General features: G+C 38.2%; 1 protein-coding gene across 2 annotated transcripts in view; it reads right to left on the bottom strand.

Moving 5' to 3' along the window:
• The window catches only part of EXOC6 (exocyst complex component 6), a 194,943-nt gene that overhangs the window by 143,091 nt on the left and 38,438 nt on the right, over positions 1 to 13,414 (bottom strand). For both annotated transcript variants that reach the window (XM_060114007.1, XM_060113927.1), the window contains exon 6: positions 9,552 to 9,756. In XM_060114007.1, the coding sequence (XP_059969990.1) occupies positions 9,552 to 9,756 (205 nt within the window). The remainder of the gene's footprint in view (positions 1 to 9,551; positions 9,757 to 13,414) is intronic.

The raw sequence follows: 13,414 nt of genomic DNA on the forward strand, positions 1-13,414 counted from the left end.
TTTATCACTATGAAATGTTACTCTTTCTTAAGCTTTCTGTCTTAAAGCCTACTTTAATATTAATGTACATACATCAGCTTTCTCTTGGTTAATCTTTTCATGATACAACTCTTCCATCCTTTTGCTTTCAACCTCTCTATATGTTTATATGTAAGATGTCTTCTGAAAGCAGCATAATTTAACAGAGTTTTTAAAACTCATTATCAATTCCCCTCCCAACTTAAGTCTGGTTGTTGTTTCACACTGTTAATTCTATACATACATAAACCTTATAAGATGATTTTGTTTCATACAGCCAATAGATATGTAGTTTTATCCCAAATAGTTGCCCTTTCTATTTACTTCTGCATCTCTGGCCTTCTAACTGGGATGATTTTATGTCTGAAAACACTAACATTTCCTTTAGTGCAGGTCTGCTAGAAAAAAATTCTCTAGGTTTTTATTTATCTGAAAAATACTTTCATTTCACCTTCATTTCTAAAAGATTTTTGCTAGGTACAGAATTCTAGGTTGACACATAAGGCTTATCAGCACTTCAGATATACTTTTCACTATGTTTTGGCTTCCATTGATTCTGCTGAGAAGTCAGCTATTGACTGATATTATTATTGTCCTTTTGAAGATAATACATTTTTTCCTCTGGCTGTTTTAAAATTTTTCTTTGTTTTCAGTATTTTACTATTATATGCCTAAATATGGGTTTGTATTTCTTCTGCTTAGAATTCATAGCACTTTTGTGGCTTCAAGGTCTGTCCATATTTTTTATGCCCTATTCTCTTTTCTCCTTCTGGGACTATAATTACATATACATTAAACCTTTTCACCTCACCCCATATGTCTCTAAGCCCTTTCCTGTACTTTCCATTCTTTTGTCTTTCTGAGCTTCAATTTGGATATTTTCCTCTGACCTATCTTCTGGTTCATTAATTTTTTCTTCAGCTGTGTCTAATATGTTCTGCCTCCTATACGATGAGTTCTTAATTTGTTAATATATTTTCAGTTTTAGAATCTCAAGATGATTCGCTTTATGGTTTCCAATGATCTCCAACTTCTCAATCTTGTCTTATAATTCCTTGAATACATTGTGTTGGTCAAAAAGTTCATTCGGGTTTTTCCATAACATCTTACAGAAAAACCCGAATGAACTTTCTGGCCACACCATTATTAATTAATTAATATTAAAGTCTATGTCTAATAGTTCCATTATTTAGACTTTGTTTTGCATCCTAGATTTAAGCTTTATATCAATTACCAATGAGTATACTCATCTTCCATTGAGTGATTCAGGTCAAATAATGATTCAATTATTTTAATGACCTTTGGTTTGGAGCACTGTCAAGGTTCTACAAAACAATTACCACTAATTCTTTTTTAAGAGGAAAACCAAATACATGAATCTAAAAACACTAGAAAAATTTGGGCTTCCCTGGTGGCACAGTGGTTGAGAGTCCACCTGCCGATGCAGGGGACGCGGGATCGTGCCCCAGTCTGGGAAGATCCCACATGCCGCAGAGTGGCTAGGCCCGTGAGCCATGCACTGAACCTGCATGTCCGGAGCCTGTGCTCTGCAACGGGAGAGGCCACAACAGTGAGAGGCCCGCATACCGCAAAAAGAAATAATAAATAATAAATAAAAATAAAAACACTAGAAAATTTAAAAGATATGATACATACAGGAACATACATAAAATATACTGCCTTAACTTCAATGGATTATTTGTAGAGAAAAATGTCTACTAACCTCACAGAAGGAACTATGGTATCAAGTTGCAAGCTTATTTTATCTTCCACAGAAAATGACCACAGCTTGTGAAGACTAGGAATGCAGAAGCTGTTATCCCACAACTGACTTAATTATTGACAAAATGAACATTTATACAGATTAATAAGTTGAGAAGCCTTGTATTTTTTTTTACACATTTTAGTGATACTTCACTATCAGAACTTCATTATCAGAGATTGAAAAAAACATGGGCTTAATTCCAGGATTTTAATTTCCTTACATAATGCATGTTAGTGGAACATTCCCTCTGTTGTGATAGGTCAGATCGTAGCTACTCTGTTCTGTTAGCATGTAGAAAGTTTATCCACTGTCTCTTTCGGGTGAATTTTCTCTGAGGAATACACTACTGCTAATCAGACCTTTCTAATCCCAGGTAATCAGATAATGCAAATCACAAAAATCTAGCTCTGCCCTCACCTAGACTTTAAGGCTGGCTCCAGAGGCTTGTGCTTAAGAAAATCATTATCCCTTCTCCTCCATTACCATTATTAACCTACTCACTGAAAAAAAAAAATCAGAATTCCCTTTCTCCCTCTGTGCCCAAACTTATTTTGTCTATGATTTTTGGTTTTCAGAGTAAAAAATCATTTATTTAGAACACTGCTTCCAAACAGTGTTATGTACAAAACTAACATTTCACACATTATCAATAGATACTCCTTGAAAAAAGGGTTCTATGCTCAAATAAGTAAGATAAGTGTTACATACTTTACCTCCCTTCCAGGGGATTTACAATTCATAAGAAATATGCTTAACTTTATTTAACCCAGGTTTCCAAAACTTATTTGACCATTTAGTCCCGTTCTCCCCTAAAGAACAGTATTAAAATGTGTGCCAGGGGATATAATATGAAAATGTTAACTGAGACTATGAACTTTAGGTATTTAATGACTAATTAAGCATCAGACTACTCATAGTGGATTCATCTATCACATTAGAATGAGGAAAAAAAACACTACAAACGCAAGTCTGCCTTTTACTTTAAAAAATTCTCCCTAGAGAAGCTAAAGCTCAGCTCTAAATTCCTTCAAAAAAAAAAAATTTTTGTGCATCTCATGCTGGGCACAGTGCTAGATCCCAGGAAGGTAAAAATAAATAGGATATATCCCCTCACTTTAAAAACTCACTGTCCAGTTAAAAACACAAAATATGCAATTATAGTGTAGTGTGAAAAGTACAACAGACATATGCACTGAGAAGGAAGAGACCATCTCTTACTAGCAGTAGTGAGACAGAGGAAGGTAGATTTTACAGATGAAGTAATACTTAAGTCAGCTTCTGGGGGGAAAAAAAGCAGCAATTCATCAGACTGGAAAATTTAGAAGAATGGAAGGCATTCTAGGTAGAGGAAATAACCAGTGTAGTCAAAAATTTATGAGATGTGTACTTCTGTAGCACACAGGAAGAGGGAGTATCCAGAGATGAGGCTTTTGTTTCATGCTGAGGAATCTGAACTTAGGTAAAGAGTAACTGGGAATCACTGAAGAGTGAGTGATGTGGTTAAAGTTGAATTTTAGGATAATAAGCAAAAGGAGAAAAGACTAGAGATAAGGAGAATAATTAATTTGATATAACAACAGTCTGGGTATGTACAGCAGAGGATACAGAATCTACAGATATTTAGAAGTAAAACTGATAGTTACTAAGTAGGACTTTGTAACAAACTACATAGAGTATAAATACTCCTGAAAAGTCTAAAGTACTCCCCAGTTTCTGGCTTGTGAAAATAGGAGATACTGCTATCTGAGACAGGAAATACAGAAAACACAGATTTAGTGAGAAGATAATGAGGTTACTTTCAGAAATGCTAAGTTTGAAGTGCCTATAGGACATTCGAGTGAATATATAACAAGCAAATCCATAAATGGGACATGAGATCACAGAATTAAACACAAGATACAGAGAACCTCCAAGGGAGGGAGCTACTTAGCAAAGTACAAGGTTTCCATTTATGTCACCTAAGGAGATTCCAGAACCGAACTGTGATTCTGACAAAGTGATGACACTTTATGAGAGACTCCAGAAGGCTTCCAATGCTCAAAAAAAACATAAGATATTAAATGGGTGCAAGAAGGGAAACCAAAATTGAACAAAACACAAATTTTCTTACCAGATCTTAAGGACTCTAGTTGTTCCACCATAAGAAAACTCTCTAACCTCTCAGTTTCGTGGGAGACACATTCTAAAGGAAATATTGTAAGGAAAAAAATCCCTATAGACAGATGATTAGGAAAGGTTTCTGTATAAAACATCTGTCTTTTGGTTGCAAAGGTAGGGAGCTTGATTGTTTATACAAAAAAAAAGAGAAGAAAATAGTGGTGAACCAGGAAGTCTATTCCTGCCCAGCAGGAAATTCTTATAAACCTTAAGTCCTAGAGCCCATGATTTGATGGACTGCCTAGGTAGAAAATGTCCAAAACCATTCTACGAAAAACAGGTCAGAGAGAATAAGTTTAATAATGAAACTCTTAATTAAAATGTATAACGGAACATGAACTTTAAACTACTGTTCACATCTTCACACTGAAAAATCTTCCATGTGATTGTGTTTTTAATCCCCATGGCATACACATAATTCCTTGTTCACATGTAGGAGAAAAAGTACTGAAAACAAGAATAAAGATACTGAAGGCAAGAACATAAAGTTGAAGAGCTCACCAGTGGGGAAGAACATTCACTGATCAGAGGCAATCACTCAGGAAGACTTAAGATCCTGAAAATAATGGGAGGTGCTATGGGAAGAATCAATTGCTTCTCTGACTCCCATTTTAGCATAAAATGTACCAGCAGTCCTGTGAGCATCTTGAATTGTTGAAGTGTCAGCAGTGGAGGAGAAAGAGGAGCTCTTCAGAGGAAAACTATGAAATCCCACACTTTATTCTAGCTTAACAGTGAGTTAATGTCCAATCTTTTGGTTCTACCGGGGCTTTCTTAACCTATATAGTTCTCTGGAATAATCATATTATCTAGATTCAGAATCTCTGGATTCTTTTCCTGAACTTGGCTTCAAATCTTACTCTCTTACACTTTCTTAATATTTATTTTTTCCAGGCTACTAATGTGATGTTCAAACTCTAACTTGCTGGCCTACACCTCTACTATTTCTCTTCCTATAACACCACCCACAACTAACCATATTCCCACCATCCCAATGGTAGGGAAAATAGCCCCAGGCCTAGCTTTCATAGAAAAGAGAGGCAAAAAGTGTGGTTTAAATTCTGCTTAGTAGCTTCTTCTTATTTACAGTAAATAAAGATATTTTGGGGAATTCCCTGGAGGTCCAGTGGTTAATACTCAGTGCCCTCACTACCAGGACCTGGGTTTGATCCCTGGTCAGGGAACTAAGATCCCACAAGATACTCAGCGTGGCCAAAAAACAAAAAACAAACAAACAAAAAAGAACTTTTGTCAACCAAGTATTTAACTAATCTTAACAAGAGATAACTATCAAAATAATTTGAAAATCAAATCTGCTATATGGAGAAAAGGAAACCCTCATAAACTGTTGATGGGAATGTAAATTGGTGCATCCGCTGTGGAAAACAGTATGGAGGTTTCTCAAAAAACTAAAAATAGAGCTACCCTATGATCCAGCAATTCCACTCCTGGGTATACATCCAAAAGCAAAAACAAAAACACTAATTAGAAATGATACATAGGGCTTCCCTGGTGGCGCAGTGGTTGAGAGTCCACCTGCCGAGGCTAGGGGACATGGGTTCGTGCCCCAGCCCGGGAGGACCCCACATGCCGCGGAGTGGCTGGGCCCGTGAGCCATGGCCACTGAGCCTGCGCGTCCGGAGCCTGTGCTCCGCAACGAGAGGCCACAACAGTGAGAGGTCCCAACAGTGAGAGGCCCGCGTACCAGAAAAAAAAAAAAAAAGATACATAAACCTCAATGTTCACAGCAGCATTATTTACAATTCCCAAGATATGAAAGTAACCTAAGTGTCCAATACACAGATGAATGGATAAAGAAGATGTGAGATATAGATGCGCACACACGCACACACATACACACACACATGCAATGGAATACTACTCAACCATAAAAAGGTATGAAATTTTGACATTTGCAGCAACATGAATGGACTTGGAGGGCATTATGCTAAGTGAAAGAATTCAGAGAAAGACAAATACTGTATGATACCACTTATACATAGAGTCTAAAAAATACAACAAACTAATGAATATAACAAAAAAGAAGCAGATTCACAGATATAGAGAACAAACTAGTGGTTACCAGTGGGGAGAGGGAAGAGGGAGGGGCAATATAGGGGTATGGGATTAAGAGGTACAAACTATTAGGTATAAAATAAGCTACAAGGATATATTGTACAACATGTGGAATAGAGCCAATACTTTAAAGTAACTATAAATGAAGTATAACCTTTAAACATTGTGAATCACTATATCGTAAACCTGTAACTTATATAACATTGTATATCAACTATACTTCAATAAAAAAATTAAAATTTAAAAAATAATAATAAAACAATGAGAAAAGTAAAAAAAAAAGAAAAGAAAGAAAGAAAAGAAAATCTGCTATAGTCCATCTACAGGTAAGAAACACTTAACTACAAATTTTTTTTTAAATGAGACAACTTTTAAAAAACATTATTGTATATCCTCACAAGTCCTACATTATTGTACATTGTTTTCATTTTTTAAAGTAAATTCATCCTGGTAAAGAATTTTCAAAATCAATGTATCCTCAAAGTAAAACAATCTATTAAACAAGGCAAGTTAACATAGAATATAATACTGTGTAAAGCTGAAACAATTAATAGAAATATAATGGAGTTATCTGATTTATAGCCAATCCTTTAAAAGTTAAAATAGGAAGAAATTTCATATACTGAATTTTAATTTCCTCTGCTGTGGCAATAATCTGATACAGACATATTTCTTTAATTAGAAAAATGAACAGACAACCTAATCAAAAAATGGCCAAAAGACCTAAACAGACATTTCTCCAAAGAAGACATACAGATGGCCAACAGGCACATGAAAAGATGCTCAACATTGCTAATTAGTAGAGAAATGCAAATCAAAACTACAATGAGGTATCACCTCACACCAGTCAGAATGGCCATCATTAAAAAGTCTACAAATGATAAATGCTGGAGAGGGTGTAGAGAAAAGGGAACCCTCCAACACTGTTGGTGGGAATGTAAATCGATACAGCCACTACAGAAAAAAAAGTACGGAGGTTCCTTAAAAAACTAAAAATAGAGTTGCCATAACATCCAGCAATCCAATTCCTGGGCCATATCCAGAGAAAACTCTAATTCGAAAAGATACATGCACCCCAATGTTCACAGCAGCACTGTTTATGATAGCAAAGATATGGAAGCAACCTAAATGTACATCAACAGATGAAGGGATAAAGAACATGTGGTGTATATATATAATGGAATACTACTCAGCCATAAAAGGATGAATGAATTAATGCTATTTGCAGCAACATGGATGGACCTAGAGATTATCATACTAAGTGAAGAAAGTAAGAAAGAGACAAATACCATGCAACATCATTTATAAGTGGAATATAAAATATGATACAAATGAATTTATTTACAATACAGAAACAGACTCATAAACACAGAAAACAAACTTAAGAGTTACCAAAGGGGAAAGGGGGTGGGGAAGGGATAAATTAGGAGTTTGGGATTAGCAGATACAAACTACTATGTATAACACAGACAAACAACAAGGTCCTACTGTTTAGCACAGGGAACTGTATTCAGTATCCTGTAATAAACCATAATGGAAAAAAAACATGAAAAAGAATATGTATACGTATAACTGAATCACTTCGGTGTAAACCAGAAACACAACACTGTAAACCAACGACACTTCAATTTAAAAAAAAAGAAAAAAGAGGGACTTCCCAGGTGGCACAGTGGATAAGACTCCACTCTCCCAATGCAGGGGGCCCAGGTTCAATCCCTAGTCAGGGAACTAGATCCCACATGCATGCCGCAACTAAGAGTTCGCATGCCACAACTAAGGAGCCCGCCTGCCACAACTAAGGAGCCCTGAAGCCACAGCTAAGGAGCCCACCTACCGCAACTAAGGAGCCCACCTACCGCAATTAATTAATTAATTAAAATTTTTTCTAAAAAGAAAATAAAAGCTTCTCTAAAGTAGTTTGTAATACTTGAGAAAAAATCAGGAGTTAGAAAGCATGATGAACATAGCTTTATTTCGATGACACTGTGATTATTGGGGGTTTTTAAAAGTGAACTCTTAGAAGTTTTAATTCATTTAAATAATTTTAAAACTTTTTATTACTGAAAATTTCAAATACAAAGTAAACAGATAAATATAATGAACTCTCAAGTTCACATCACCTATCTTCAACAATTAATGTTTATACATCCTTGTTTCATCTATGTCTTTACCTATTCACTCCACAAACCCCCCATGCATTGTTTACAATTTTTTTATTTTTATTTTTTTATTTTTTATTTTTTTGCGGTACGCGGACCTCTCACTGTTGTGGCCTCTCCCACTGCGGAGCACAGGCTCCGGACGCGCAGGCTCAGCGGCCATGGCTCACGGACCCTGCCGCTCTGTGGCATGTGGGATCTTCCCGGACCGGGGCACGAATCCATGTCCCCTGCATTGGCAGGCGGACTCTCAACCACTGCGCCACCAGGGAAGCCCTTACAATTTTTTTTCAGATAAGACTTACATACAGTAAAATATACAGATCTTAACTATACAATTTTGACAAGCGGATATACTTTGTCATGGTATAGAACATTTCCATCTCCCCAGAAAGTTCCCTTGTGTCGCTTCCCAGGCAATCTCCCCACCCAGAGACAGCTACTGTGTTGATTTTTTTTTTTTAACCTTAAATTAGTTTTGCCTGCTTTAGAATTGCATACAAATAGATATAAGTGTGCGCTTTTCTGTGTCCAGCTTCTGTAGCTCAGCATAATGTCTGGGAGATTCATATGTGTTGTTACACATATCAGAAATTCATTCCTTCTTATTGCTAAGTAATATTCTATTGCATGAGTATAGCACAATTTGTGTATCCATTCTCCTTTTGATGTCCATTTGGCTTGTTTCCAGTTTTTTGGCTAGTTGTGAACAAAGCTGCTGAGCATCGAGCATCGTGAGGATGCGCTTTCATTTCTCATTGGTAAATACCTAGGAGAGTAACTGCTGACTCAAAAGGTAGGTACATTAATTTTATAACTGCCAAATATTTTCCCATTGTTTGCCTTTTTGTTACTGAGCTGTAGGAGTTAATTCAAAGATAATACTTTCAATTTGCTTTAAAAAGAGAACAATTTATAACCTTAGCATAAAAGGGCTCCCACTTACCTCTGTGGCTGCCACTTTTTAGCTAATTTTATACCAAATTTGCTGAAAAACGTTAATGTGATACTACATACATGGGGAAGATTGCTGAGAGATCAGTTGGTGAATCAAGTTAGATCAACTTTACTTAATTAAATAAGGAATAACTGCAAACCAAAGAAGAAATGCTGATGAAATCCATTCTAAACAAGAATAAGGAAAGCTAAGAAAAGGCTAAAACTAAACAAAAACAAGTATTTTATATAAGTAAAAAAAGTAAACTTTGGTATATTCTATAACCTAGATTATTAACGAACATTAAATTAAAAGTCTCCTTTTTAAGAATGTCTGTATGTGTAAAACTGAGTCACTTTGCTGTACAGCAGAGATTGGCACAGCACTGTAAATCAATTATACTTCAATAAATAAATAAAATTCTACTTTTTAGTCTCACCTGTTTCATTGCTGTTTCACCTATTTTGTCAGAATGTTTGCGAATGCTTTCCAAAAAGTCTTTGAGATCAGACATGGAGATTTCTTTAATATCTTCACGGAGCTTAGGAAGATTTTCTATCATTAGCTGACAAAACCGGTATTGACTAACCCGGGGAAAATACACATTCTCTAATTGTTCCATAGTTTTTAGAGCAGAATAATACCTGTGAGAAGTTAAAAAGAACACTCTATAAAAAGTTCTTATTACATTTATTTTACAAGTAAGTCCAAATAATCAGTCCAACACTCCCAACAAAAAGGATATTGTTCTAGTAAAAATAAAATAAATAAAATTAACATCTATTTCTATTTACTAAGCACAAACTATAAACCATATGAAAAAGTTGCAGGATGAAAATTCACTAACAAACAACTTCTGTACTTCATTTCATCTAAATCTATAACATCACAAGCATCATCACAGTCATCATAATACCTTAAATGTATATATGTATAATAGTTCCAAAATTTTTAATTAGAATATTTAGTTATTTGATATATGATTTCATGGTATCTCTCCCATCCACATCCCCTACTATCAAAAAAGTACACAGCACAGGTTTAAATCAAATCAAAGTGAAATATATTTTAAGAAAAATTTTTTGGAAAATTTTACACTCTTTAAGGCAATTAGAAATAATATTGTGCCACAAAAACCATTTAAAAAGCTATTAATAGAGTAATTTTTTTTCAATTCAAAAAATATTTTTTGAATGCCTATTACTTATAAAAGCATTGGTGGGGGCTTCCCTGGTGGCGCAGTGGTTGAGAGTCCGCCTGCCGATGCAGGGGACACGGGTTCGTGCCCCGGTCCGGGAGGATCCCACATGCCGCGGAGCAGCTGGGCCCGTGAACCACGGCCACTGAGCCTGCGCATCCGGAGCCTGTGCTCTGCGGCAGGAGAGGCCACAACAGTGAGAGGCCTGCGTACCGCACAAAAAAAAAAAAACATTGGTGAAGATGGCGGTGTGGGAAGACTTGGAGTTAGCATCTCCCCACAACTAGGACGCCTGCCAGCCACTGGTGCGGGGCTGTGATGCCCAAGGAGATGGGAGTGAACCAGTTAGAAGTAGGGAGACTGAGAGGGGAGGAGAAGTGGAGGCCAGACAGGATCGGTTCCCCTGAGGTCAGGGAGATGAGGAGAGGCAGGTGGGAGGGACTCTCCGGGAGGAGCGGGAGAGGAGCAGAGGGCGATCACCTGGCCCACTGGGCCCGGGGAGCCTGCTGAGCTCCCAAGCCTGTCCCCCAACCTCCAAAGCCCCATTCCAGGCCATGCGGGTGCTGGGGGCATAGGAGGGAGGCTGGGGAGATCAGGAGAGGCAGGCGGGAGGGGGCCCTCCAGGACTGAGGAGCAGGAGAGGAGAGGAGGGTGTTTGCCCCGACCACTGGAGCCCAGGAAGCCTGCTGGGCTCCCAGGTGAGGTCCCCTGCCCTCTGAGACCAGGGGTGGGGGGCACGCCTGGTAACCTTCTGTTCCTTCAGCCTAAGCCCCACCCCCCACAGCCCCCAGGGCCTTTTCCAGACCTGTGGGTCCAGAGCATTGGCCCCACCCACCGCCCAAACCTCACCCTTGCTTAGGCCCCGCCCTCCACATCCCAGGCCTCGCTCCCCCCACCCCTTTTTTTTTTTTTTTTTTTTTTTTTTGCGGTATGCGGGCCTCTCACTGCTATGGCCTCTCCCATTGCGGAGCACAGGCTCCAGACGTGCAGGCTCAGCGGCCATGGCTCACGGGCCCAGCCGCTCCGCGGCATGTGGGATCTTCCCGCACGGGGGCACGAACCCGTGTCCCCTGCATCAGCAGGCGGACTCTCAACCACTGTGCCACCAGGGAAGCCCGCTCCCCCCCTTTTTTTTTTCCTTTTCCCTCCTCTTTTTTACTATTGTGGTACTGATGTACCTTCCAGTTGTTGATTCATCTATATTTTTATTTTTACCTTCTTTCTAACATATCTGTTAATTTCCTAGTCTTATTTTATTTTTTACTTTGTTATTGTTCTTTTTTTTTTTTTTTTTTTTTTGCCACCCCACGGGGCTTGCAGGATCTTGGTTCAGGAGCCCGGGGTTGGGAAGAAGCTCCCGCAGTGGGAGCTCCGAGTCCCAACCACTGGACTAACAGAGACCTTGGTACATCCAACCTGACTTAAAACACTGATATCTGTGTGACAAAAAATAATTTTTTTAAAGAAGAAAAAGAGGGACTTCCCTGGTGGTGCAGTGGTTAAGAGTCCGCCTGCCAATGCAGGAGACATGGGTTGGATCCCTGGTCCAGGAAGATCCCACATGCCAGGGAGCAACTAAGCCCATGTGCTACGACTACTGAGCCTGCGCTGTAGAGGCCGCGAGCCACAACTACTGAGCCCACACGCCACAATTGCTGAAGCCCACGTGCCTAGAGCCCGTGCTCCACAACAAGAGAAGCCACCACAATGAGAAGCCCGCGCACCGCAACAAAGAGTAGCCCCCGCTCGCCACAACTAGAGAAAGCCCGCGCACAGCAACGAAGACCCAATGCAGCTAAAAATAAATTAATTTATAAAACTAAAAAAAAGTTTTAAAAATAAAAAAAAGTAGGTTCACAAAGTACCCAGCACAATGGAAGTAAACAGACCCACCCACATCAAAGCTCACACCAGGAAATTACAGACCACAGATGACAAAGAGAAGATGCTAAAAGAGAGAAAATGTGGGTCACAAACTATGGATGAGAAATCAGAATGACTTCAAACTTCTCATTGGCAAACGTGGAAGTTGGACGGCATGAAAGAGGGGTGTGTGTGTGTGTGTGTGTGTGTGCGTGTGCGTGTGTGCGTGTGCGTGTGCGTGTGTGTGTGTGTGTGAGATATAATAAGCCTACCTAGCATGCAGATGCAGATCTTAGTTTCTAAATACCATTACTCACTAAAAGGAGCTGTACTTTGGAGGACGGCTCCAGATCTAGGGCAAGAAAAGTACATGAGTCTGGAACATCTTACTCATTGTATGATAAGCAAGAAAGCACTCAAAGACTCCTCAAATGAGGACACAGGAACTGGCTTAAGGGGTTCCCCTAGACAAACTGGGGACAATTTGTGCATTAAAAAGAATAAAGAGAATTACAGATTATAACTCATTTATTTTTTAAAAATCTGTTGAGTCCATAGTGATAATCAGAAAAACAAAGAGCTAAAAAGAGGAAAAGTTCTTTACATTAAAAAGTCAGCTAATAAATGTTAAAGGAATGATAGAAGTATAAAAATCACCATTTTGTAACCCCAATGTGATAAGTGACTAAAATAAAACTCCTAAAACCACTGGGTGAAAGATTGTCAAGAAACAGGACTCAAAATATCACCCCCCACGATTACATATTAATTGCAAAGAGAAAAATATACCTTTTCTTAAGAGATCTGATAGCCATCCCCTTAAGCAAATCATCAAATTTAGGATAACCTAGAGATAATCTGATAGCATATACCTTCTGATGTCATACACAATACCACTTATGTTGTACTCATGCCAAAAACATGTAATCTGCATCTAATCATGAGAGAATGATCAAACAAATCCAAAATGCCCTGGTCTACAAGACAACTAACCTTTTCTTTGTTTTTCATGAGAAACAAAGAAAAGTGGGAAGACTATTCTAGATTACAGGGACAAAAAAATACATACTAACCAATATTTCAGGAAGGAAAAGAAGATATAAGACATTTTGGGGACAACTGGGTAAATTTAGATATAAATATTAGATTACGAATATCTGAAGAAATATATAATGCCCCAAGCTTGAAAATAGAGAAGTAATAGTAAAACTTAGTTATTTAATGACATAAATGTAAATACC

Source organism: Mesoplodon densirostris, chromosome 1 (assembly GCF_025265405.1).
Source record: "Mesoplodon densirostris isolate mMesDen1 chromosome 1, mMesDen1 primary haplotype, whole genome shotgun sequence".
NCBI classification, from domain to species: domain Eukaryota; kingdom Metazoa; phylum Chordata; class Mammalia; order Artiodactyla; family Ziphiidae; genus Mesoplodon; species Mesoplodon densirostris.